General features: G+C 36.5%; 1 protein-coding gene and 1 long non-coding RNA gene across 2 annotated transcripts; one reads left to right on the top strand and one right to left on the bottom strand.

Annotated features, from left to right (window-relative positions):
* Positions 1-787: 787 nt before the first annotated feature.
* On the bottom strand, positions 788-3,716 carry LOC141615127 (uncharacterized). The gene is made up of 3 exons (XR_012529642.1): positions 3,677-3,716; positions 3,486-3,554; positions 788-1,012 (listed from the first exon to the last, which is right to left on the bottom strand). It is a non-coding gene; the product is annotated as an uncharacterized LOC141615127 (long non-coding RNA).
* A 6,733-nt stretch (positions 3,717-10,449) lies between these two features.
* On the top strand, positions 10,450-20,141 carry LOC141611959 (protein MAEA homolog). Its single transcript, XM_074430625.1, has 7 exons — positions 10,450-10,932; positions 12,432-12,626; positions 13,543-13,665; positions 16,720-16,905; positions 18,452-18,585; positions 19,334-19,520; positions 19,786-20,141. Exons 1-7 carry the CDS (start codon positions 10,615-10,617, stop codon positions 19,885-19,887), a joined length of 1,245 nt encoding a protein of 414 aa, XP_074286726.1. The 5' UTR covers positions 10,450-10,614; the 3' UTR covers positions 19,888-20,141.
* Positions 20,142-26,950: the final 6,809 nt, after the last annotated feature.

Below are 26,950 nucleotides of genomic sequence, written 5' to 3'. Positions count from 1 at the left end.
ACCTTCCGGTCGGGTGGTACATTATATTCCTTAAATCTCCATTCACAAACTCTGATAAAGTTTGGGTAGTCCGCCTCTCGAAGAAGAAAATTGGGCCATTGCCACAGAAGTTTGCTCGAGCATTGTCCTTTTTCTTTGTAGCAGCTTCTAGCTTGGGGTTCCTCTCCCGGCGGGTGAAGTGAAAATTATTGGCCTCATCTTCCCAGTCATTAGTCCGATTTTGGTGTGCCGATTTAATCCTTCTTATCTTGTTAGGGTGATCCCAAAGCCACTTCTTGAATCTCTTCTTCCTTTCTACTTCTGCAACTTCTTCCTTGGTCATTTCCATGGGTCTCTTACTTGATCTCACCATCTAGATGAAAAACAGCGGTATTCCTAGGTTGGGGTCCGTTCTAAGATGCTAGCTAGGGATAGCGCGTATACATGCTAAGTTAGATAGTTAATCAGACAATTCAAGCAAGTAATCAACACAGAGCATGCAGAAGGTAGCACAAACATTGATCCTTATGACGGTTAGGATCTTTTAGGTAGTTCTACCCTCCCAAACATATATCCTCGCTTATTATTCATCGTAAGGGTTAGCTAGTGATTCTCTCATTTTAGTGATCTAAGAGTTATAGTTATTACATTTTATTTTACCCTAAAGTCATGAGTCCCGGATGCTTCCTCGATAGGTGAAATAATAATGTATCGCACAATTACTATTCACGGTCTCAAGGTCGCTCTGATACCAACTGTAACAACCCAGTTTCTCTAATGACTTAATTAACGAAAGCGGAAAGAAAGATAAGTCATAAAAATCAGTAAAATTTAAAACCGTCAACTCATATTGAGTTGATTCATAAAACTGGATGTTTAGAACATAAAACAAGGTCTGATATCCGAATTACAAATTAAAGCAAGGTCCGACTTTAAAAAAAGTTTGCTACATAAACTCATGAAAGATCAACATAAGATGTTTTATTCTCTCGACAGTCCCCTCCTAAGTCCAAGTCTTCAAGATCCATGTTACCTGAAACATCATTAAAATAAAACTGTCCCACTTAGTGGGAGTAACCTAACTGTCCTCTATCAACGGCCTCTTATCATGGAGAATATTAGTAATGCAATTAGGCGGTCAAACATACAACTCCAGTCACATTACAAAATCGACATGCACACATGTGATATGTACATGAAGTAACACATTGGTTCATATTGGCATATGACATAGTAAATATGTGAATATAACGACATTGTTCAACAACATGTTATATAAATCAACATATAGTAAATCCAAGTAGATATTATGCGGATAAAAACTTGTAGTCATTTCTTTTTAAAATATTTATTTTCTTCATAAAAAGCACGGGACGTGACTACTAATGTCACACGCATACTCACGGCTTGCATCTCACCTTGAGTACGAGTGGGAGCATCAATCCCGTCGATCATATCGATACTAGGAGGTTTACATCTCACCCCTAGTGCTCAATAGGACCGGACGACTAAATTGACTTGGTTTAGCAACCAGAATCGTGGGGAAGAACAGACGGCTAATGAATGGACTCAGAGGTCCCATTTAAGTGACATGTCCCATACACTTCGAGGCACCAAGACAATCATAACTGTCAAGGTCTGCACACGATCGCAACCGTGAAATAATATTTGCCAAGATATCTGAAAGGTAGTAAAGCTGATCAAGCTCCTGTCAATATATGCGCATATACCCACTCCACACTTCTTGGAACACGCACTCCTCGGTGGCGGTGGTGGTCGACTACTATCCTAACGACAATCCCCTCCACACGTGACTTCGGGATATGTTGTCCGTACTTGTATAGCATAAGCTCTCTAAGCATTCTTCCGACACGTCGATCCCTAAAACTTACCAAGGTAGCGCCCAACATATAGCACGAAAGACTCACATGTGTCTCATAGAGACGATGATACATCGATATGCGGACCATCCCAACATATCGACAAAACAGCGGCACTTGGCTCAGAGGTCCCATTCAAGGGGCATACCCAAGATAACCGGAAATAGCATACCGATTCAGAGGTCCCATTTAAGTGGCATGTTCGGCAGCTAGGATAACATGGCGGTAAAATGATACCGGACTTACAGACTCCCGCAGGCCCTAGTCCAAGCTGTGGAAAACGCTTTTACCCCATGAGAATTTCATGGGTATTAATCTTAACCGGGTAGTGTATGAGATTTGGAACATCTTATTCAAGTAATATATTAGAAAGTATTCATTATTTCTAATTCGTTATTCAAGGATTGGAATTACTAGATATATTATTTTCAAGTATAAATTTACTTTGACTTAGTAACTCTTGACTAATTAATTAGTCAATGGTTAACCAAGGCCGTCATAGTCAACTCACAGCTTAACTAATATTTTAATTAGTCAAGGCATGACTAGAGACAAGTCCTTAAGTTTTATTTAATATTCAAATAAGGTCCTTATAAATATTATATTGATTTACTTAAAATTTGAAGGTGAAGACAAGTATTTTAAAATAAAACCTTCAAAGGCATTTGAGTCCAAAATTTAATAATTTCATAAAAATTGCTAAGAATCACTTTTACACTTGTTAAGATCTTTAAAGGTTGTTTCTAAAACGGTTTTTAGAATAAAATTTACTTAAACTCTTAAAACAGTTATTAAAATAACTAAGCAAGGTAGTTTTAGTTCAAAACTGAATAATTTAATATAATTATTTTAATAAGGTATTTGTATATTCTCCTTGCTGTATTACACTTGAATAAAACTTTATTTTTATAAAGTAGCTTCACCAAATAAATTTAAGATATTAAAATCGTATTAGACCATAGAGCGGCCTTTTTGTTTATTTTCGAAAAGGGTCCTAAACTAAGTATTTTCTTACAATATTTTGCCAGGTTATTCCTCATAATATAATGGAACTCCTGTAAATTTTTTTATGATTTTTAAAAGGGTACATAAATTACTGAATTTCGTACATTATTCAGGCTTGTAGGAATTTTATAAAATAAAATAAAAATCGTATCGATGCAAGGTCTGCGCCTAAAAATCCTATAAATCAGAAGGTAAAACATATAAAAATTTCAACTCTATATCATGCATGAAACGAAATTAGTGCAAATAAGAAGTTTCATCATTTTTCATACGAGTTAGCATATGCATACAAATTTTCATTTTGACTTTGTTTTAGTGGATCCAACATGTGAGTGCATATAAAAAAAATTATTCAAAGGTATATTTCTCATGTGAGGTGATGACACAATTATTAAGCTTATAGACATGATTGGCACATTGTCAATTTCCACATAATAATTTATTTAAGTGATTTATTTAAGGTGGACAACAACATGCATGTAACAAGCAATATTATGTTGCACTAAAAATACATATATGACACTAGTTAGAAAGACTTATCCTACCAAGATATGTCTATTTGCCTCCTGACTAGATTACTAGTATTCTACAATTACGAGGCAGAGGGTTAGGTTAGGTTACCTTAAAGGTTGTCCGGGTCTTGTATGTAATCAAAGATGCTCAGATCAACAGGCTCTTCCTCTTCCTCCTCTAATTTGATTCCATGATAACAACAAAATAACAAAAAAGTTAGTAATAAAGTATCTACTTAATTAATCTAGTAATTATAATCAAGGAAGAGTTAGGAAAGAAAAAGGGAATGAAAAGTATACAAGTTTTAACTTAGGCTTTGTGGGATATGGAAGATGTGAGTATGCAACTAAGTGGAGCAAGGTGTAAAATAAGTGAACTTAGGTGCTTTAAATAGGATGTCAAAAATACTCACTCCATGTGTTTAAGTTCACGGATCATTTGCATGCTAGTGGAAACCATCACAAAGGACAATGGTCATGTTTTGTGTAAGAGTGAGGTCTAGTCCATGCACAAGGGTGAAGAAAGAAACAAAAGCTCATGAAGGATTAGACTCCTCATAAGAATGGATGTATTGGGGTGGAAGAAAGGGTCACAAGCTGCTGCCATTTCTTAAATATGGGAGGTAAAAACAAAACCTTTGTTTGTTTGCAAAGTCATCATAGAATTGATTATAAACACCATGATTTTATGAAGGCTCCTTGCACAACCGAGCAGGTTTGAGATTTTAAAGTTGTTAAAGGCTAATGAAAATATTACCATGGTGTCGGGCTCGGAAAAATAATAAATTTAGGCTTTTGTTTCACCTCAATCGGAGTCCGGATGAGTAAATAGGGGCCAAAATACGAAGATGGATTAAAGTTACGCGCGAGTGAAATGTCGTAACTTATATAATGATTGTTTCGAAGGCTAAAAGGTATTGAAAGAAATTTCAAGTTTCTCTTCTAAGATTATAATATCGTAATTAATTATGTAAATATGCGATTAAAAACACGGGGTGTTACACTTATCCTCTCTTAACACCTTGCAGATATTTCTCTTTCTTTTGTGGAATGTTAACCTTGGTTGAAAAATTTGACTTTGTGGAGTTTGTTTGTGGTTAACCCATAACCCTGGTTTTGAGAGGTTGTGGTGTTAGAAAGACTTGGGTAGTTTGATGGGACATACTTAGTGATTCTTATACCTAGCGCCTTGATAAAGTAAGTATACTTGATTGGTGGATTATGTATGTTAAGTGCGAGTTGTCTATGATGCTAAGGTTATGGGACTTGTCCTTGTTGTTTATACTTGGAATTTGGGAACTTTGTAACTCGAGTATTGATACTTGGGGCTTTGACATGGAGTAGAGTTTATGATGAGAGCTTGGAAGGAAACACCTCTAGGACGTTGTTGGCCATTGGTGAGGAAAGTGTTTCTTGGAAGTGGAGCTGAGCTCGAGGTTAGCATAGTCGGTATATTGTCGTGAGTGTTGTGATGGTTACATAAGAACCATGTTAGGTAAGAGTTGTTGCTAGTTTTGGAATCTCTTTTGGGTATCCACTTTGAGGTAATGAGGGTTAGTAGCCAGAGTTCTTGAGATGTGATTATAAGTTGGGATCGATAGATGTTGAGTTGAGACGAGTCAGATGTTTTGGGTGGTTGTCTTGTGATTTGGAGAATGTCACCATCTATGCTTTAGGTTTCGAGAGTGTAACAAGACCTCTTTGGGATGATAGATTGTGCAAAAGAACTTTTGAGTTGAGATTTTAATTAAGGGTTGTGCCATTTTGAGAAACTCATAGTTGACACTAGTTGGATATGAGTATAGCTTTGTTAGAATCTTTGACCTTGATCTCGTGGAGGTTGTTTGTAGATGTTTGAGGTTTTGGAGTGGTGAAACCACACCTATAGTGAAGTACCTTATTTCATGGAATAGCTTAGGATGAAGTAACGTAAGTGTTTTGAGGAAATCCTTGGGAGTGATGTGGTTATGAGTTTTGTTGTTAGGAAGTTTTCGGAACCGCTTAGGATGATATTGTTATTTGAGTTTTGAGTATCCGGCGTTTCCTTGTTGTCTAATCTCCCTTTTCTTTGACCATAAGCGTTACCGTTCATACCTCTCTTCCTCGCTTCATCATGCCCCTCCTTTAAATTCGATGCTGGTAACCTATAAAACTCTATCTTTGACATCCTTGTTGAATTGACTTCAATTCTTACTCCTAAGAAGTTCATCATAGTTCTTTTGTTGGTTAAGTTTGGATTCTCTTAGTGTACTTTGTATTTTTGATGTCTAAGTTACTTTTCAATTCGTACAATTTCTAAACATTTCAAGTTACCACTTTGGTTCGTTGCTAAAAAAATTATGTTACTTTACAAAACTTTACCTATTTTAAAGGTTTGAAAATGAAAATTTGATTTAGTTCCCTATTTGTTCCTCGAGTATAGACTTCTTTATCACGATTTTGATTGTTATACCCGAGTTGCTTTTTAATTTTGCTCAAATTCTAACTAACTTTGATCCATTTATGATTTCTTTGTCAAAATTTAATGTTATATTTTTCGAGAACTTTACTCCTTTTTGAGTTCAACCATGAACTTTTAATTTTCATTTGGCTTTTGCAAAATAAAATTTGAGTGGATTACCTTTTTCATTTGGTTTTAGCGTTGATGGGATGTTAGAACTCGTTATTAAAGGCGTCTAATAACTTGCCCTACGCTTGTCGACGAATGATTTTCGTTTTTAAATTCGTCTTTGACTTGGAAAGTTAGCGTTCTTGTGTGCACGACAAGAGTAATTTCGTTCCATGAATAAGACTTATAGTTGTGAAAGCTTTTCATTTATGTTTTTGAAAGTATTTTGATTTTTGATTTATACAAATGATTTGCTTTTGACCTTATCTTTGATTTGGAATGTGATGTTCTTGAATGCGCAACGAGAGCACTTCCGTTCCTTTGATGAATCTGGTTCTGTCGGAAAATTTTAATTGAAACTTTTAAAAGAATTTTAATTCTTGCGATAAGTAGCCCTTTTATGTTTTGATTACCAACTTCAAAAGTCTAGTTTTATTTTTATATAACCTTTCATTTCTACTTTCAAGTTTCGAGGACGAAACTTTTTAAAAGATGGAGTGATTGTAACACCCGCGAATTTCCCACTTTGACATTAATAAAAATATTAAACCGTCTAATTACTTTATTTTATATTTTTGAATTATTCAATTTAATTAATTTTATTTCAAACACGATTTTTATAAAAGAAATATATGAAAGCTCATTTATATAAAGATACGTATTATTAAATTATATTTTAAGGCACAATTTATATAAGGAACTATGTATATATATATTTTTTGGTAGGATAATAATAGTGACAGTAATAATAATATTTCCCTCTTAAATTCCGTCTAACATTAGACCGTCGCATGTCAAGTGGGAATCTTGACTAAACTCGGATCAACCAAAAGTTGACAACACACTTACCTACCCTCTTACACTCTACCTTTATACATCATCATATACTATTATTATTATATATTATTATTATTATTATTATTATTATTATTATTATTATATATATATATATATATATATTATTATTATTATTATTAATATCATTATGGTTGTATCCCGTCCCCACCCCCCTTTCACTACTCCTTCCTTCTTTTGAAATCACAGAGCAACAACAGCAGCAACTCACCATACTCAACTTCATTTTATTCGACCTTCAAACCCGGATCCCTCCCTCATTTCTCGACCAAATTCGATGATTTTTGTACCATTCTCTTCCTCTTTCCTTCCTCGTTCTTTTAAGGCAAGAAAGTTTCAGTTTTGACTGAGTTTTCGAAAATGTCGTCTTAAAAGACAACTCGGTTTCTTGTCTTAAACAACTCGTTTTTCCTCCTTTTAGTTGAAGACCTTGAAGACTGAAGAAAGGCTCATGTTTTTGGACGTTTTCCCCGGAAATTCGAGAGCTAAGGTAACGGTGATAGGTTACTCGACAATGAGTCGATATTTCGCCCTTTCAACTCTGTTTTCACTTTTATTTGTCGTAAAGTTAGTCCTTTATGTATCTTATATGCGTGGTTGAATATGCAAATTTAGGGGTCATTGTTACATGGTCATTCGAGTGCTTTTCGTAGTCTGTTTTACCTTGATGAAATCGGGTATGGAGTGGTTGTTTTGAGTACAGTTTCCGTCTCAAAAAAACGGGTGTTTGTAGCTTCTTTTTCTAGTTTTTTGGTCGAGCATGGTGGTGGTAAATTATGGTGGTTATTCACGTTTTGAGTCGTGCTTACTTCCGTCTCAACTATACCTTCTAATTCTGTTTTCATTCGAGTTGAATGGACTGCTAGGTTCCGGGGTTAAAACCAAGACAGGGGAAGTCCGTGAGCCCTGTTTTGGGACGGGTGTGTATGAGTGGGCATTGGCGGGTGTTTGTGGCTGTTCTTGGCTGTTTTTGGGTCATAGGGGTGGCCTGTTTCAGGACCGTTTGGGTCTGACTTGGGACGGGACAGAGAGTAGTAAAAGTTGTTTAGTCCGTATGGGAAATGAGCGTATAAATGCGTGTGTGTATGTACCCGTCTTATGCTTGTCTCGTTTTGGTGGTTGTTACTCGGTTTTATTAGTGGCTGACTTTGGCTGATTTCGAGTTGTAGTGGTGGCCTATTTCGGGACTGTTTTGGTCTGAGTTGGGACGGGACATAGAATAGTATGAAGGGTGGTTGTAGGTAGTCGAGTAGTGGTTGAGCTCGGCTGTTTCGTGGGGGTAGTGTCGGGTTGTTCATCACGGTGGGAGTGTACCCCACTCTTATTTCTTCCTTTGCCTTAGTATTCCATTTTGTGAAGGGTGACTTTTGGGCTCACCATTATTTAATCACTGGGCTCACCCTTGTTTAGTTGCTGGGCTCACTACCCCTTAATTTTTGGGTTCACCTTATGGCATTTAATGGATTCATTATACCTTAATTATTGGGCTAAATACATTACATGTATTGGACTTGTGGTGTTGAACTTGTTGGGTTGATATGAGTAAATTCTTTGGGCCTCACCTAGTTTCCTTTTTGGGCTCATAAATGAGTCACTTGTGCGTGTTTCCGTTTCATTCCGTCAATTTCACATAACGTAAATTATTCATTATCGCTTGTTGTATTTTATTTAACTTCATGTATATTTATGAAATGAAAGATTTATTTATATGTTACAAGTATGAAAAATATTATTATAAATAATTACTTGTAAGAGTCGTATCCTTGTAGAAGTGCCATAATACTGTCATATATGCTTGATATGCCTTTATGCCTTACTTGTGCCGTTCTGCCAAGTATTGGTTCACGCCGCTCTCGTGCCGTTCTGCCGGGAGTTGGTTGATTTATGTTTTCCCGCCCCTTTCGGACTGTTCTGCCGATTGTGGGTTAGCTCATATCGTATTCTGGTGACAATGCCTTTATGCTATACATTTTGCTTGACTTGTCTTTACGCCCCTTTCAGACTGTCCTGCCGATTGTGGATTTAGCTCATATTTTCCGCCTCTTTCGGACTTTTCTGCCGATTGTGGGTTCTCGACTTCCGTTCTGTCGATTGAGTCTTGGATGAGAACTGTTCTGCCGCATGTCGAATCGGGAACCGTTCTGTCCCGAGAGTCTGGCCAGATTTAGACTAGGACTAAGTCTTGGGAGTACCATTGTCGTCCTACCAGGGGAATTATATTTTGATATATGAGTAGTAAAGGTCTTGCTTGGTTATAGATATTGATATTTGTCTTTCAAGGTAAGAGTTATGCCTTGTGTTGTTTGTCTTGGTCCTATCGGATACTAGAGGTGAGCTATAAGCCCTCTCGTTGCGATATGATCATCGGGATTGATGTTCTCATCCGTTCTTATGGTGAGATGCAAGTCATAAGTATGAATGTGACATTAGTAGCCACGTCCCGTGCCATGTTTGCTAAGTGGTTTTCCAAGTAATGGCTACGGTTTCTATTTTTGTAATTTGCATTGATTGATCCCTACTTAATTGTTTCACATGATCCGGATTCTAATCTCACATCTATGTTGTATTTCCTTGAAATGCGTGCTTTTGTATAAATGACTGTATTCTCGTCTTTCATATTATTTTATTGTCTCACATGAATAGTTGAATCTTTATTATGCTAATGTTGGTCTATCTTGTTCCATCTCATTTAATTGCCTTGTTTACATATAAACTTGATATTCATATCTTTTGTAAGTATCTTACATGATTTACCTGTTTTAGTTCTTTGTTATGTTCATTTCGACAATTTGTGGTTGGAGAACCTTGAGTTACTCCCCACTGACTGTGGCGTTCATGTTTACATGAATGACAGGTATTAGTTGGTGCATCTATGGGGTGAAGACATGTGTGAGCTAGCGAGCACTTTGGCCTTGTAGTTGGTTTATTAGGATTGTTTAGACTCACCTTTCATTGTATTGTCATTCGAGGGATATATTTTCCCTCACCTCGACTATCACGTTTGTATAATTTACACTTTATTTCCGCATCCTTTATTTATGTTTTGGATTTTAATGAACCCGCGCTTTAAATTTTAAAAGTTTCAAAAAATTTCCTAATTTCCGCTTGAATTTATAAGTTATGTTTTCCGCGTTATTGCGGGGGTTCACACCCGCTTTGCCAGGTCTAAGTCGCCAAATAGGTGACACTCATGTACAAAAGGATACCCTAGATGGTGACGCCCAGGTACATTCAGGTCATTTCAGGTTTCAATGTTGAATTTTAGGCATTAATATACGGGTTAAAATCGGTTCAGGTATATTTCGGTTCGTATTAAAATAATTCAAGTTTATTTGATCTTGAGTCTATTTCGGATATTACAAATTCGGTTCGATTTCGAATCAATTCAGGTCGATTCAGGATTCGGGATGAAGTCCAATTATACCTTTTGAAAGTACGATCAGATGTCAATTCAGTTAATTTCGATCGATTTTTCGGGTTTGGTTGAGGCGTACTAATCACCCTGTTAACATATAGTGTACCGATTTAACCCGTTTGTTAGGTGTAGCACGGATGGGGTGATTTGGGTCTATGAATCTGGGTTCCGAAACTCTCCCTCAGACTTCCAGACGTCATCCTCATAATTGTGCCCATCGCCACTCACTATTCACTAACATCAATAATCTCACCTCTCTTTCCTTTTTTTTTTTTTTTTTTTTTTTTGACAATAATACCTCTCTTTCCTCTTTCTTCTTGTTCTATTCCCCTCTACATTATTTTCTCTCTGAATCACCACATGGAAATCGACCCTCTCCCCAACGGCAACTCCACCACCACCACAACCCCCATCCCAGGCGAATCACTATCCTCCTCCGCCGCACCGCCGCCGTCAAAAGGGGCCCACTTATCAGAATCCCTCAAACTAGAACACCAGTTACTCCGACTCCCTTTTGAACACTACAAGAAGACCATCCGCTCTAACCACCGCTCCTTCGATAAGGAATTATCCGCTGTCATCGCCGCTGTCGATTCCGCTTCTCCTGATTTCTCCAATCACGATGCCGTTTCCCATCTTTCTTCTCTCGTTTCTCGTCTCCAAGGTCTCAAACGCAAGGTTCTTTATTCCACCCTCTATTCTTTATTTTTTACTTCCTCGCAATTAAAGGTAAATAAATGATTGGGACGAACAAATAAACTGGCACACAATAGAATCGGTTATATAGGCCGTTGTTGTTGTTGTGTGCCAGTTCCTTCGTTTAGTTAATTCTATTTTCTAGGACCTGTCAGTTCATATGTTAAATTCTGAGATTGATGCGCTTATTAGGTAGATTAACTGAATCAGTCTCCAAGTATAGAATACTTCATGATCATCAACCAACATTGTGTTTTAGGAGGGTGTTCAATTCCTTCTTGAATAAACTCATCACTAATTATATAGTACGTAGTAGTATATTTGTAGGAATTGGTTGGATGTAAGCGCTTTTAAGGATAAATATTGTCCTGGACTCTATTGAAGGTAAGAAAGATGCTTTTGTTAGGGAACAACATTACCCCAGTGCCTTAATGGGTCCCATAAATTGCGGGGTAGGGGTGTTCAGATGTACGCAGCCTTACCCTTGTGTTTGGAGACAGCCTCTTATGCTGCTGCTTTGCTTTCACTGCTGATTAGAGTCGTATCTGGCTGCTACTTATGCTATACTACATCCCCCCTGATTATATTGTTTTTATTTGTTATTAATGGTTAGTTGATTCTACCATTAAACTTTCCTATTCCCTCACCCCCAAATGTATGTGGAGATAAGAGGTGAAATTTGTCATCTTTGATTTACTCTGTATTAAAACAACCATTATCTTATTATAATGTCTAAAACATTGTAGGGGGTATCTGTTACATATTGTGGAAAAGATACGTGAAAATATTTGTCAAAGTAAACATCATTTGACCACTCAAGTTAACTGAAGATATTATAATGGGATGGAAGGGGTAGTTCAACCTGACAGATGTGTCATTCGGATTGGGTTCAAATGGGGTTAGTTTGGATGGGTCATTTTAGGTTTCCGGTCTTTTTCGGGTGTGTTAGTACTGGATCATTTCGGGCCCGGTCATTTTCGATGGGCCTTTGGGTCAATATCAGGTTTATAGTTAGGTTACTACATATGGGCTGTTTAGTTTTGTTTGATTCAGCTCATTGCGTTTCATGTCCATCAGTCTATGATAAGTTTTGGTTTTGATTTTTTTTGGGTAGTTAATCTTTACTGTGCTTCCAACCTATTCGTTGTTGGATTTTACAGTCTCTTCGGGTCATATTGAATTGTGTCAATTTTAAGTCTAAAGAAGTTTGGGTTGGGCATGTGGTAGGTTGACAATGCGGTTATTAGGTTAGACCTATCTTGTTGGGTCATTTGGATCAAAATCAGTGTTACCCGGTCTAGTTATGTACTTGTGTGTATAGCTTTTGCAATGCTCATGTTTGAAGCATACATGGTTATGCTTTTAACTTTCAAGTGCTCGATATTAAAGATAAGAGAATTTTGTATGTCAAATCACTCAAATGCTCCCGAACACAGACAGTGTTACTTTGCATAGATATTGATTGTTTCATGATATATTAGCTAGAGGAGGGTAGCCGAGTTGAAAATTTGCAAGCACAACGATGCCGAGCTCGATTAGATCATCTGGAGTCCGCTGATCCTGAAAACATATCTGAATGGAGCAACACGCGGTTGAAGCGAATTCTTGTTGACTATATGCTTCGGATGTCATATTACGAGAGTGCAGCAAAGTTGGCCGAGTCCAGCAATATACAGGTTCTTTCCTTTACTTTGTTGATCGTAGGGGTCCCAAGTTTTTGTTATTAACATGAGCGGGAGAGCTAGTTGGTGCTATAGTTTTGTTTTAAATATGGTGATAATAATGTAGGTGAGCACAAAACTAAAACAAAGGACAGCTTTTTAGGATTTACTCACTACATTATCTTCTTTTTTTTTGGTGCTAACTACATTATCTTCTGATGTTAACATTCTTCAGCAATGAACTTTAAATCAAAATCTCTCTGAATATACTGTATAACTTGCTAGATTAATTTTGTATGTCAACCAAACATAGTAATTTTCAGTGCAAATTCAGCAACTTTGATGAGAACAAAATTCTTCGTTTATGTCAAAAGTCTAAAAAAGATAAATCAATTCATATTACGTGATTGTATGTTAATTGAGAGGGGTTATATTTTTTGGGTTCTGCTTCTCCCACGGGAGACAAATTGGGGACTTCACAAATGAATTTTTATAGCGCGAGTGTATATCCTGTAGAGGAAACCAAAAGTTTTCTGTCATTACGCTTACTTATAATTAATTTTCTGAGGTTACTGTAGTAATAAATGATTCTAAAAGAATATTTTGTTACAGATAGTGTTATCTTTAGGATGAAACACTACCTTCGTCTTTGAATATATTTCAACCATAGAACCAATGATTACATATAAAATCTATACTTTTAAGTCATCCTTCATCATTTATCAAGTTTATCTGAATGCCTTTAGGACAGATAAGTTGGTTCCTCGATTCTTGTTAGATTTCATTCATAGAACTATGTAGCTTCTTCTCGCTTTTTGTGATATTCTGCTTTACAGCTTTGTAAACTATTTTGGTGGTTGACAGTTGGTGTGCAGTAATTCTGCTTTTGTTACCAATTTGGTTGTTGAATGTGATATGATTATAACTACAGGATCTTGTTGATATTGATGTATTTTATGAAGCTAGAAGGGTAATTGAAGCTCTTCAAAATAAGGAGGTAGCGCCTGCATTAGCGTGGTGTGCTGATAACAAGTCCAGGCTAAAGAAGTCAAAGGTACTTGCTTTGGTAGAATGATATTGAGTTTCTAAAGTGCTGACATAAATGTAGCTTGTGAAAGAATACTCTCATATGACTTTTCCTTCTATCAATTTAGATGCAAATTTCTGTTTTCTGTACAATTCTGATTTTTCGAAACAATAATGTTAGAAAGAGACGGGAATGTTTCGATCCTTTACACATAGAGGGAGCCATAGGTTTACTTATGGGTGCAAGATATTCATTTCTAATAGAAATATAATTATGATGGTATCATGAAACTGATTTTGGCTAACGTAAGCTTTCTTCCCTTTATATAAATTGCTCTTGGCTAAGTCACCCTAGTCTGCTTGTTTGGCACGAGTACATTTATCAATCATACTCCCTCCGGCTATTTTTTATCTTCCCACTTTATTTCTCCCACTTTTTAAGGAAAGTGGTAAAATTACTCTACTGCCCCTCAATCACCTTCCCTTCTGCTTCTCTGCTTTTCGCATATTCCCTCCCACACCAAAAAAAAAAACCATACCAACTTCACCTACCAAAGACCAACGAATGACCCACAAACCCTCCACCCAACACCCTTTACCACCGTGCAACCCACAGAGTTAACCACTACCGAACACTCAGGTTCAGTGGCCGAAGAAGATGGTGGTCCACGATGGGGACGATCACCTTAGGAGCCTACCGGAACCCACCCAACACCCCGTGTGAGCACCGGAATCCACACCAATATGACTGATTTGTGTTCGAGTCCTGCTATGGTTCGCTGGGCTGTGGGCAAAGCTGTAGCAGGTGGCTCTAGGTCACAATGGTGTCCGCCAGCGTGGTGGTCGACGAAGAGGAGGCATGACCCTTGGCCTCAACTTGGATGCTTGTGGTGCATGGACGCCGAAGGTGGCTTGAGTTCAGGGCCGTCTTGGAGATTTACGGGCCCTGTGCGAAAATAAAAAATGGGGCCCTGTATTTGTTCGAAGCGGAAATTTTATAAGTTTATATAAATCTAAGTTTATATAAACCTACTCCGTATATTTTATTATTATATGAAGTCGATTTAGGATACCAAATGAAATATAGGAGTAGGGCTGTAAATGAACTGAGCCTGCTCGACAAGCCCTCGGGATCGGCTCGAGACCGGTCAAACTGAGCTCGAGCTCGGGCTCGAACTAAGCTGAGCCGAAACCGAGCCGAGCTTGAGCACACTAAGGCTCGGCTCGGGAGCTCGTTTGAGCTCGTTATTTTTAAAATTACTTAATGTTTTTCAATATATTTACTTTAATTGTATCAATTTTAAAATAAATAAATTAAAATATTAGTTTATAAGATAAAATTACATAATAACTGTTATTATAAGCTAACAAAAAAATAATATTCTCGTTTGAATTTGAATTTTTAAATAAAAAATTACTTTATAATTAAAATAATGCTCAAAAAAATAGTACGCAAACAAAGCTCGGGCTCGGGTTCGGGCTCGTAAAATATTATATGAGCCGATCCCGAGCCTTGATTTCAAGAGCTCGGGTTCGGACTCGAACTCGACTTTTACAATATGAGCCGAGCTCGATCATAGGTAAGCTCGAGCTCGGCTCGGCTCGTTTACACCCCTATATAGGAGTAATAAATTAAACGCACGTAAAATTTTAAATTATTAGTTACTTAATTTCCTAAGCCAAATTGAAAGTTATTTCCCACTATTTTTAGGTCATTACTTAATAGAAATTATTTTAAATTGGTTGAGCTTTGAAGAGGTATTGGTAAAAAAAAAAAAAACCAATATTATTTTAAATTGGTTGAGCTTTGAAGAGGTATTGGTAAAAAAAAAACCCAATTATACGGCCTAACTGCAGTATTAAGTGCAAGCAAAAAAGAAAATGAAAAATAAATGGGTATGGGCTCATGTGAGGGTTCGAACACGGGGTGTGGGTATGGAAACCAAGTGGCAATCCAATGAGACACTACGCTGTTCATGTCAACATTTGTGCTCGATTGGTATATGAAGTTAGTTGGTTTTTGGACCTAAATTTTTGGGGCCCTGTGCAGCCGCACGGGCTGCACGGGCTCAAAGACGGGCCTGCTTGAGTTGGTGGGCAGGCTGCGAGGTTGAGCCGTAGACGGTCTGGTTCGTCGGTGAGGGGGCAGAGGAAGGCCAAGTTGGAAAATAGGAGTGTGCATGGGGTGGCTGTGGTAGTGATTTTTATGGCGGTGGTTGGTGATATACTGGTGGTTGCTTGGATTGGTGCTGGGTTGTTTTATGGGATATGAAAAAGGTGAGGGTGGAGTTTGCAGCAAAAGAGATGTAAGGACGAAACATTAGATCTCTTCAAAGAGAAGATAGAGGGCGACAGTCTGAGGTCATAGACGGAAGCAGTGGTCTGAGCTGTGGTTGATGGACGGAGACTATGGTGGTTGGTGGTCAGGGGATAACAATGGGGGAGAGAGAAGATGAAAGACTGGAAGCTGGGTAGTTTTGATTTTGGGGTTGATAGAATAAGCAATAGTTTTAGTTCTAGAAAGTTGATAGGGGTAACATAGTAAAAAGCCTTTAAACACTTGCCAAACAGGGAAAAAAGAAAAGTGGGAAGAACAGAAAAAACTTCCCAAAAAGGAAAGTGGGAAGAAAACAGAAAAACGGAGGGAGTATTAGTTATAATGGAGAGGGACGACAGTCTCGTCAAATTTGATATTTTTTCATCGTCTTTAAGCATTAATACATCTATGATGCTTTGCTGTACAGTTGTCTAACCTGATGTATTTTGTTGGTTTCTTTTATTTATTTTGGAGCTTATGTCTCTATGGGGTAGGGGGTGAGTTTTAACTTTTCATTGGTATTGGGAGGGGGTAAAGTTTGAAGGCCTAATGCGTTTTTGATGTGTTCGAATAGATGCAATTTGTTTTCGGTAGATCTTTGATGACCTATATAAACATACTTGTGTTCGAATAGCTAAGGTATGACAAATCCTGTATTTATAGAGTTTTATATGTAATCTTGCTTTCTGTGCCGTGCTAGTTTTGCGCTCATTATGCTTTTACCTTATAAAGAGGAAAAGACTAAATAAAATGTTCTTGTGGCAGAGTAAATTTGAATTTCAACTGAGACTCCAAGAGTTCATAGAATTGGTCAGAGCTGATGATAATCTGCGTGCAATTACTTATGCTCGTAAGTATTTAGCGCCCTGGGGAGCCACGCACACGAAGGAGTTTCAAAGAGTGGTTGCAACACTTGCTTTTAGGAGCAGTACAGAATGTGCTACTTATAAGGTTAGTTTATTGATCGGTCATCCTTTAGTCTGCTTGTTTACTCCTGGCAAAGTAAATTGTTGAAGTTCCTCGCACGAGGCCTATAGAAGCCAGAGTAGCTAATTGCAAGTCAAGTGTGGTCCTATCCTAAAACTTATTGGTGACAGGAGCAACCTTTAAGTTATAAATTAGTTTTTCCATTACCGAAAATGTTTCAGACCTGGGAAGACCTTAATATCTCCCTCTTTTACATGTTTCAGACCAGTTGTTTTGAGTCCCATTGTATAGCTCACAGAAGAAAGGGAGGGAAAATGGTCACAACTCACAAGTCATGTGAATTGTGAAGTTCTATCCTAAAACCAATTGATGTGTCTTACACAACTTGCCACTGTTTATTTTATCTTAAGACAAGGTTTGCTTGTGTGTCATTTTCCTGCCATCATTACAATGTGATAAGCATGGCTCCTTTTTTTCTTTTTTTTGCACCGGTTATTGACAACTATTTGAAAAAACAGCACGACATGGGAGTCATCCATCAACCAAAAGATGGTGAAAATAAAACACCATTATGAGTCATGCTTTGTGAATTGTGGGACAACTTGAGTTTGATTTAAGTCATGGTAATTGTTAATAAAAATCATGCAACTCTGACACTTCGCATCAACTATATGAATTCTTAAAATGTTAAACTAGACAGTTGACTGAGAGTAACTAGGATACGTATTCTTCAAAAATTTGCTGGTTACTTTAAGATAGCAAATGGCAGTCTAAGAAATTGTGGACTTGTCAACATCTAGTGTTCAGTTTTTCATTTTTTCTAGATCTTCATAGTCCATATCTCAATTGTTTCACCTTGGTTATCGTTTCTTTTCGTCCTCAATCATTTCTTTCATAAAAACAGACACGCTATTGAGCATCTATTGTTCATTTTTTCATTATTTCTACATATTCATATTTCAATTGTTTCACCTTGAGTTGGTTGTGGTTTCTTTTCATTCTCAATTCAAAACGGACATGGAAATGAGCATCTTGTTTGAAACCAAGAACTCCACCTAAGATCTTGCAAGGCCTTGGTGTCTTCGTTGTTGTTGCTATTAGTCTGTTACTTGTTTCTCCATGTCCTATATTTTGTTGCTCTTGATGGCAACTCTTTATTATTAGCCGAGATGTATTGTTCACACATTTTGTAGGTAGGCTTGTCTAAAAATGTGATACTTCCTCCGTAAACCTTTAAAGTTCATGCCTCATTGGGCACAATATAATAATATAACTAAGGAGCTTACTGATATGTGATGGAAAAATGCAAAATGAGAAAAGTGGTACGGTCACAAGACTCACAATTCATTATGTACACAAATAGCAGACTAAAAAGAAAAGATTCTAAAGTATGAACATTAGATGCGGGAACCCAAAAGGTAATTTAGGAACTTTAAAAGGTTGATAGTCAGTATTTTTCAGTTTTGCTTAGTAATTTATTTACTGTTGCTTTGATCTGAGCACTCTAATTTTTTTCCCTGGTGTTAGCTAACTTTACTTATTTATCCATTCCCATCGATTTTCCATGCAGGTTCTTTTTGAACCCAAACAATGGGATCACTTGGTGGATCAGTTTAAACAGGAATTCTGTAGACTGTATGGCATGACCCTTGAGCCATTGCTAAATATTTATCTTCAGGCTGGCTTATCTGCTTTGAAGACTCCGTATCCTTCCACCGCTCCCTTTCCCCTCATCGATGCCTAGATCACATATTACATAAGGCTAGCTTATCTACGTCCAGGTTGTGAACGTGCAATGTGCTCTTTAGCATATGATAATGTTGCTTATATGTGCTCATGCTAAAATATAGTACCGACATTATGGGACTCATGATTGGTGTGATATTTTTTTTTATATATTGTAGCGTACCTTATACCTAGAGCAATACTTTATATGTTTTGGGTCTTTTGGCAAACTTGATTCCTCATCAAGTCTGTTAAGTAATTGCTTCAGGGTGTGGAGATAAAGTGATTAAGTGATAGTCATTGTGCTCTGCATTTCTGCAATGTTGTTGCTCCTTTGTTGTTTTAAGAAAGGTGAAGCATGAATAAAACTTTAGTTTATGCATTAGATGTCTTTGTATAGAGCATGACAGATAGACATAATACCCTTGCAGCCCTCCATATTGTCTTGTTCACCGTGTCTTGTATGAGACTGTTTCACCCGTGAGATCAACCAAAAATTCATGTGTGTCTCATTTAGTTATAGGGTTAATGGGTTGGTCTCATATGCTAGACCTTTTCATTTAGGTTTTTTGCTGTTTAAAACTTGTAGATTTGTCATGATGCTTTTGCCTGGAGATCCGTAGATTTAGAATGATCAGGGTTTTTATTGGAAAACACACTGAATACTAGTGTGGCTGCTTTATTTTGTACATCATTGGAATACCTTGTTTGCCTTGACTCTGTTTAGATTCTGTTATGAAGACGATTGTCCAAAAGATGACCCTCTATCGCAGGAAAGTTTCCGTAAATTAGCATCATCGCTTCCGTTCTCGAAGCAGCATCATTCGAAACTTGTTTGTTACATAACCAAGGAATTGATGGATACAGAGAATCCACCAATGGTCTTACCTAATGGCTATGTCTACAGCACTAAGGTTTGTTTAAGTCCCCTATGTCTACAATAGAATAGAATAACCCTTTATTTCCAATTTTTTGAAATTGCTCCATTTTTCTTTTTGCATACAGTGTGTGAAACGCCAATATTTTCTTTGTGATTTCCATTGCAGTATTCCAAAATCACTAGCATTTTTTTTTTTTTTGTAATTGTGCCAAAGAAAACGGTGCAATTCCTGGGGATAGATGTAAGTAGTCTGGAATATTTAATGTTTGTTGCTTGAATATCGTATCTCTACTTTGCAGGCGCTCGAGGAAATGGCTCGCAGGAACAATGGTAAAATTACATGCCCTAGAACAGGCGTTGTTTGCAACTATTCTGATCTCGCCAGGGCTTATATTTCATAGAAGCACCCCAAAAGCAGTAATGTAAAAATAGATCTCTCTGTAACGTTAACCTCGAGCGGCATTTTTTTATGCTGTGATTCCGAAAAACATTTGCAGCTCACTTGTACATAACATTCCCTGAAAATTGTTATTTGTTCAATTACGCTATTAAATTATACTCTAATATACTCTGTAGGTGCCTTAAACACCTTTTCTAAAAACAAACTTATGTATGAAATCTCTCATGCAGACTTGAAATAATTCTGCTTTGATGATTTGTTTTTTTTTTTGATGAACCAAATGAGCTTGGAAGGACGGAGTATTTGTAATTCTAGCTGTTTTAACCAAGCTTGGAAAATCATTTCGAATCCTTTGCTGGTTACTTGGAAGAGTATGTAGATCAAAATACGATACGAGTAGACTATTGAGGTTGTGTTGATATGGAAATCCGGCTTACTCTTCTTGGGGTCTTGGGCTATTATGTGATAATCTCGTGTTCCAAGTTACGGGTTTGGGATAATAAATGGGTTGACAGCCAAATCCCAGTGTAATTTGAGGCGTGTCAAACGATGAAAATGGGAACGGGTAATAATACCTATAACAGAGAGATAGTCCACTTCATAAGCTCAAGGAAGTTTCATCTTATGAGTACCAAGATTCAATCTATTGGAGGAAGTCGGCTTAACTTCTGCTATTTATATATACTCTCAAAAGTGGTACTGGATAAGTTAATTGAGAAATAGTCTGTGAACCTTTTGTTAACAAGTATCTATGGCACTTGCCTGGCTTCCAAATAAAGTTGTTACTGGTTCCCATCCTTGAGTAAAATCCTGCATCCGACCTGGTATGTAGACATTTTCTTTTTGTCTCATCTATCAACATGATCGGTTTTAACTTTTAAGTTTAAGGCGGATATTGTTGTCTTAGAAAAGAATGTGTCTAATGAATGATCATATGCCTAAGCTTTCTTCGGAAGTAAATTAATACGGAACTTTTTTTTTTTTTTTTTTTTTTTGAGTTGGATAATTAAGAAAGGTACCTATTACAACAGATTTAACCCTTCTTGCAATGTTGTGTGCAAGACGGTTCAAAGATCTAGGAAAAAAACGAAAGCTTATACAATGAAAAAACGGGCATATGTCTAAAATATCCAAGATAACAGCATTACAGCAGTGACTTCTTGAAACGACCCCAAAGATCTGCAAGATGACTTGTAGACAATCCGAAGAAACAGCCAGATGAAGAAAGCCCGATTCCTTCGCCCAAATAAGGGTTTGCCTAATGCCAATTGCCTCCGCTTGCTCGCCGATTCTCGCTAGTGTAGAGTAGTGAAACCTATTTCCAACGAAACTTTCAGAAGAAAAACTATCTAAAGAAGAGACACACCATCCAATTCCGATTTAATGGTCATCTTTCCAAGCGGCGTCGACATACGGCACGAATCTTGTTTCACAATTGGACGATTCCCCAAAAAATTTGTTCCACTCTCCCTTTTTTATTCTTGTAATAATACGCTCATTTTCATCATCTAGATAACGTAATGACCGAGTCGTATCCAGTACAGAATTGAGAGCATCAAGAGAAGTGCCCAGCTCTGATTCGTACATTTTAATAATCCCAATAATACTGACCTGCTCTCCATTGAAGATAATTTTATTTCTTGCTATCCAAATTGCATGTACTAAGCAAATGGAGGAAAAAACCAAGAAATCATGGTCCTTTTGCCCAGAAAAGTAGTGAAGCCAATTGACAATCCACTGCTTAACCGTCACACACCTATCATTATAGGTGTTTATTCCTAGTGATGATGCTTTCCATAATCTAGAAGATATAGGACAATCTCTGAACAAATGGTCAGTGGTTTCAATGCTTCCTTCATCTTCGCAAAACCGACAATGAATCTGACCTGCAATGTTCCTCTTTTGTATTTCCGCTCCCACAGGTAATGTGTCGGTCATAATTTTCCAAATCAATATCTTCCATTTCGAAGGACCCTTCAAGTGCCATAAACTCTTTTTTATAAACATTCTTCCCCCGTCAAAAAGTCTTGTTTTATCCTTTTCAGTTCCCTTCTCTTCAATGAGCCTATGATTTGCAATCTTTGCACTCTGTTTAACATAGTATTCTCCATTTCTTGAGTGAGTCCAGTAACAATAATCTGAAGCGCCTATTTTTGGGAATGGAATGGCTAGAATATGGTTAGCAGTCTCACGATCAAAGAAAGCTCGAATCCGTTCCACATTCCAAAAGTTCGTGAGCATAAGATGTCTTACTTCAAGGTCCAGTAGAGAGGGTGAAACATTAAGCATGGTAACATCTCTTGGCCTTGGTACATTGCCATTAACCCATTTTGAATTCCACACATTTAGATTAGATTGAAATCCAACCTTCCAAGCAAGATTAGGTAACATGAGTCTCTTTGAGAGAAGACCAATGCCCCCCCATGAGCGACCATTGACAAATAGGAGTGAGAATGTTTCTATGAAGGAGGTGGCGAAACCCATACTTAGAGCCTACAACTCGACTAATAAGTGAACTTTGTTGCGAAATGATTTTCCAAACATTCTTAGCCAAGAGTGCTTGGTTAAGGCTTGTAGTGTTTCTAATGCCAAGGCCCCCTATGTACGTGGGAATATGAGGAGATAATTCGAGATGGGAATAGAGGAGTTAACCACACTAAAAGGACCTCAATTATGTGAATATATGGCTTTAAGGACCTAACATTTTAGAGCGTAGCAATAAGGACCCGCAGTTATCTTTTCCGTTAAATGTAACCAAGGAGTGAGGTGTGAGATATGGTATTGTCAGGCTTGCTTTTTTCGTTGTTTTAAACTTTGACTGTGTATATGATTTATGGTAAATCGTTTGTTTTCCTTAAGACGGTTATATCCGTCTCAAGTAATACGGGACAAACACAATTTTATAGAATTAGACAGGACGAAAGTTTGTCATTTACTTAATGTTTTGTTTCTATCTCATCCATCTATTTAATTAGTTTTATTGTTCTAGAAGGATATGTCCGTATTTCCGTCTTAAACAAGAATTTTTGTATGACCAATTAATTTAATCCATTTATCTAAACTTCCAGTTACACTCGCTTTTACGAGTCACATTTTAAGTTAAATTCATTTGCATATACCACCGACTTGGGAATGAAGGATCATTAAAATCACATATTGAAAAGTGGTTGACGTGAATTAGATGTACGTATGATCTGGACATTTTTTTCATGCTTGAAAAGTTACAGGTAGTGACTCATTGAACAACTGATGTATATACCCAGTAACACGACTTAACTAGATTTGACACGGCTTAACAAGATTTAACACGACCAGACCTATTTTTGAGTTATGAGCCAATGCATCTTGACCCATGACCTAGGCATGACCCTAACACAAAATAATCCAACAATATAGACCCAAGACTTATGACCGAATTGTAAATCAGATAAATTTGTGAAAAATAGTAATATAATGCTAGATTTGATTATAAATATACTTCCTATTGCCCGGTCAATAGTTATCATTATCAATTCCCATTTTTTGTCGTAACAGTTAATAATTATCATTTTCATTTATAGTATCTTCTACGGTTCTATCCATGTGAAGTGATAGATTTGTGAAACAATATATTATTATTAAAATGCTCTATCTAACATCTCCTTGGTCTTTCTCCCGAATTCAATTGATAACACTATTGAATGAGATGGAGGGAGTAATCTTCTATATTAAAACGTGGTAAATAAAAGGGGACAGAAAATCGCAATATAATGATAGCTTTAATAAAATGGTAAGCGTTAATGAGATGGGTTATTTGACTAGAATAATCCAAACTATGACCTCCCTTCTCATATTAATCCATACTAACGTTTAACTGAGAAAAATCTAAATTACGCCATCATTTATCTCACAATACCCCAGCTAACCGGATACCTCTTGATCAGGTCACACTTTAAAAAAAAAGAAAAAAGAACACTTAAAATCGATAATGCTCTAATAATAACAGTCATCTACTCATCCCATGATCCCACCCACTTACAATTCTTCATCATCAACCATTGAACACCCAAAACTACATGTCACATTCATTTCCCTACCTCCCTCTCCCTAACCTGACTACTTCGTCGCTACCGCCACCACCATCAACATCACCACCAACCTAACCTGAGTATATGCCTGGATGCACTCTTCAAAACAAATCTCACACTTTATACCTAGCAATCGTCAAAATCAAACTCTTTCTAATTAACAACAAATCTGATAAAAATTCCATTGACATCTCACTTCAAATCAAATTAAAACAACAAATAAAAACCCAAGAATCTCACTTTCTACCTCTTCAAATCAATTTTCGTCATTTGTACGTTATCTAACCTCTCTAAAATTCAACATTTCTTTCCCTATTTTAATGGGTTTCTGTCTTCTTCAAGCACGGCTTCGTTCAGTCTTCGCCGGATGGTAGTGTCATTCAAGTATTGTAGAGGCAGATGAGGTGCTTTATTGTGCTGATGGTGGTGGAGTGGTGGTGGCTGGTGACAGTTGATTAGTGGGTTTTCTGGGTTTTTGGTAAAATTGGGGTCTTAGTCTTTAATTGATTGTTTGATTGGGTTCTTTTGTTTTTGGATTTAGTAACATCTTCAAAAAAATTCTGAGATTTCAATTTAAATTTGGGGCAAGTTGTAATTCTGGGTTTTAATTTTAATTTGGGGAGGTGTAATTCTAGGTTTGTAGATTCTGGAAGAAGAACAAAAAAAATGGACCCCACTTTGACCTGAACCTTTACCTATTGTAACAGGTAAAAATAAGGTCGAGTTCAGTAAAAGTTAAATGAGGGCGTAGTACAGATTTTTCTCGGTTAAACGTTAGTATGGATTAATATGAGAAGGGGTGAGATAGTTTGGATTATTCGTATCAAATAACCCAATATAACAGATTATATTTTATATTTTATTTATTTTGTAAACAAGGAAATAACTTTTTTATGGGATAAAAATAGAGTCCTTCATTTGTCACTTGACCACAATTTCTAACAAAAATGTGTCCTCTTTTTTTTTTTTGTATTACAAGCTTCAATAATATAAAAAAAAACAGTGGGAATTGAGAGTGAAAAGTTGGAGGTGTAGATAAGCGTAAACAAACACTCCTCAAAGAAAAAAAAAATTGGGAACTTTTGGATGATCAATTACTACGCAAGCATAATGTACGTCTGACTGTGGCTCACCTTTTAGACTTTAACGGTCTTTTGCGGACATCATTCATACGAAAAGGCTATATGTACACGGGGTGTACAAGGTCCTTTGTACACAGGCGAGTAGCAGTGTGCCACGTGGAAAGTGGTAGGGACCATATGGAATCTTTTTCACATAGTATTTTTGGGAGGGAATTTGAATTGTTTTGAATTTGAATTTCAAATTTAGATAAAAATATATTAATTATTTGGATTTCCAAGAATCATTATATTTTATTCTCATATTATAGTATTAATCTTTATTAATCACTAGTTACTCAAATTTATTTCTAACTGTTACTTTATTTTCTCATCTCAACATAAAATATTTATATATTTAGCTTTTATTATTCACCGGAATCACCGCCACCCGCCACCCGCCACAAGACCACCGTATACTGTCACCAGATTCACGTACAACCACCGAAGTCTCGCTCTCGCTACCACCACACCACCAACTTGCCCTAAATACCAGTAACACCGTCCATGAATTCCAGCAACCCACAACTAGACCGCCGACCCCACCGTGCATGAAGTCCGTCATAATCGCTTTCGATCCCGATGTCGTTTAAAGACATAACCACCGCCTTAAAACTTTTCCTCTACCTCCGAAATTCCCTCTCCACCCAAAAAAAACCCAGATCTAGGGTTCTTGAGGATCGAAAATAGGGTTTCGAGGGTAGGGTATGGGTTCTCTAGTGGTGGTGGTGGATTTGACGAGGTGGGGGAGTAGTTCTTGTGTACCGGTGTGTTTCGGCGGAGGCTGATTGTCAGTTTGGTGGTGTAAGGATAGGGAATATCTATCTCTTGGTTGTGGGTAAAATAAAAGGATAAATGTGTCTCTGTTCATCGATCTTTACTACTAAATTGAAACAAATGTAAGCAATCATATTCAATTATTCATACTCATCTAAAGAGTATTTGACTCAAGTGCCTAACAAACATCATTTACAATTCACTTAGTGTGATAATGTTAAAATACAAGTACAAAATGAATTATATAAACAAATAAACAGTAGATGTATGAGGATGAAGAATGATAATCGTTATCCAGCTGTTAATATTTGTGTTACAATTCAAGGATCTTGATCCATTTTGCATTATCTCAATTTTTTTTTTAAATCTCATAACTCAGTCTTTCAGTTTTCGATTTTTTTAGTTAATATATTTAGAAAAAATGGACGATATATATTTAAGTTATGTTTTTTTTTTTTTGTTTTTTTTTTTTTTTGAGAAAGTAAAGTTACAAATTTAACTTAAATACAATTAAAGAAAATAAACTTATCTTAGCTAAAATTGACTTAGAGTTTCATCGATACACATTCGAAACACAATAACACTACTTTGTTTAAAAATATTATTATATTATATAATAAGAGTGATTTAATTGGATTAAATAAGTGTTAATTAAATGTCACCATTCATACATTTTATATTTTAAGTTAAGTTTAGATGATATACATTGAGTCATAACTGAATTACTTAATACGTTTTCAAACGATACACACGACTGACACTACAGTTAACTTATTTATCTTAACTTAACTTGATTAAGATAAACTTAATTAGACTTACTTAAACTAAAGTTAACATTTTAAACCAAACTAAACTTAATTAAATTTTATTAAATATTACATTACTAGAGTTAACTTAATTACATTAAAGTTATTTAAAACTAACTCAACTAACGTTCATTTGTTTGAAATTAACTTCATTAAACTTAATTAAATATTATTTATTTAAAGTTGATTAAACTTACTTAAAAAAAAGTTAATTTGATTAAAATTACCTTAATTAAAGTTAAACAAAAATAACTTTACTTAGCTTAACTATAGTTAATTTAAAACTGAATTCCCTC

Source organism: Silene latifolia, chromosome 11 (genome assembly GCF_048544455.1).
Source record: "Silene latifolia isolate original U9 population chromosome 11, ASM4854445v1, whole genome shotgun sequence".
NCBI lineage: Eukaryota > Viridiplantae > Streptophyta > Magnoliopsida > Caryophyllales > Caryophyllaceae > Silene > Silene latifolia.
Note: the sequence above shows the minus strand (reverse complement) of the source record. Positions and strands in the feature narration are given on the sequence as shown.

What these genes read in the sequence shown, in the direction of transcription:
- LOC141611959 (XM_074430625.1), top strand. Translation starts at nt 10,615, where the DNA reads ATGGAAATCGACCCTCTCCCCAACGGCAACTCCACCACCACCACAACC. An exon ending in CCGAGTCCAGCAATATACAG is followed by an intron (nt 12,627 to 13,542) that starts GTTCTTTCCTTT and finishes TTATAACTACAG; the next exon opens with GATCTTGTTGATATTGATGT. An exon ending in CAGAATGTGCTACTTATAAG is followed by an intron (nt 16,906 to 18,451) that starts GTTAGTTTATTG and finishes TTTTCCATGCAG; the next exon opens with GTTCTTTTTGAACCCAAACA.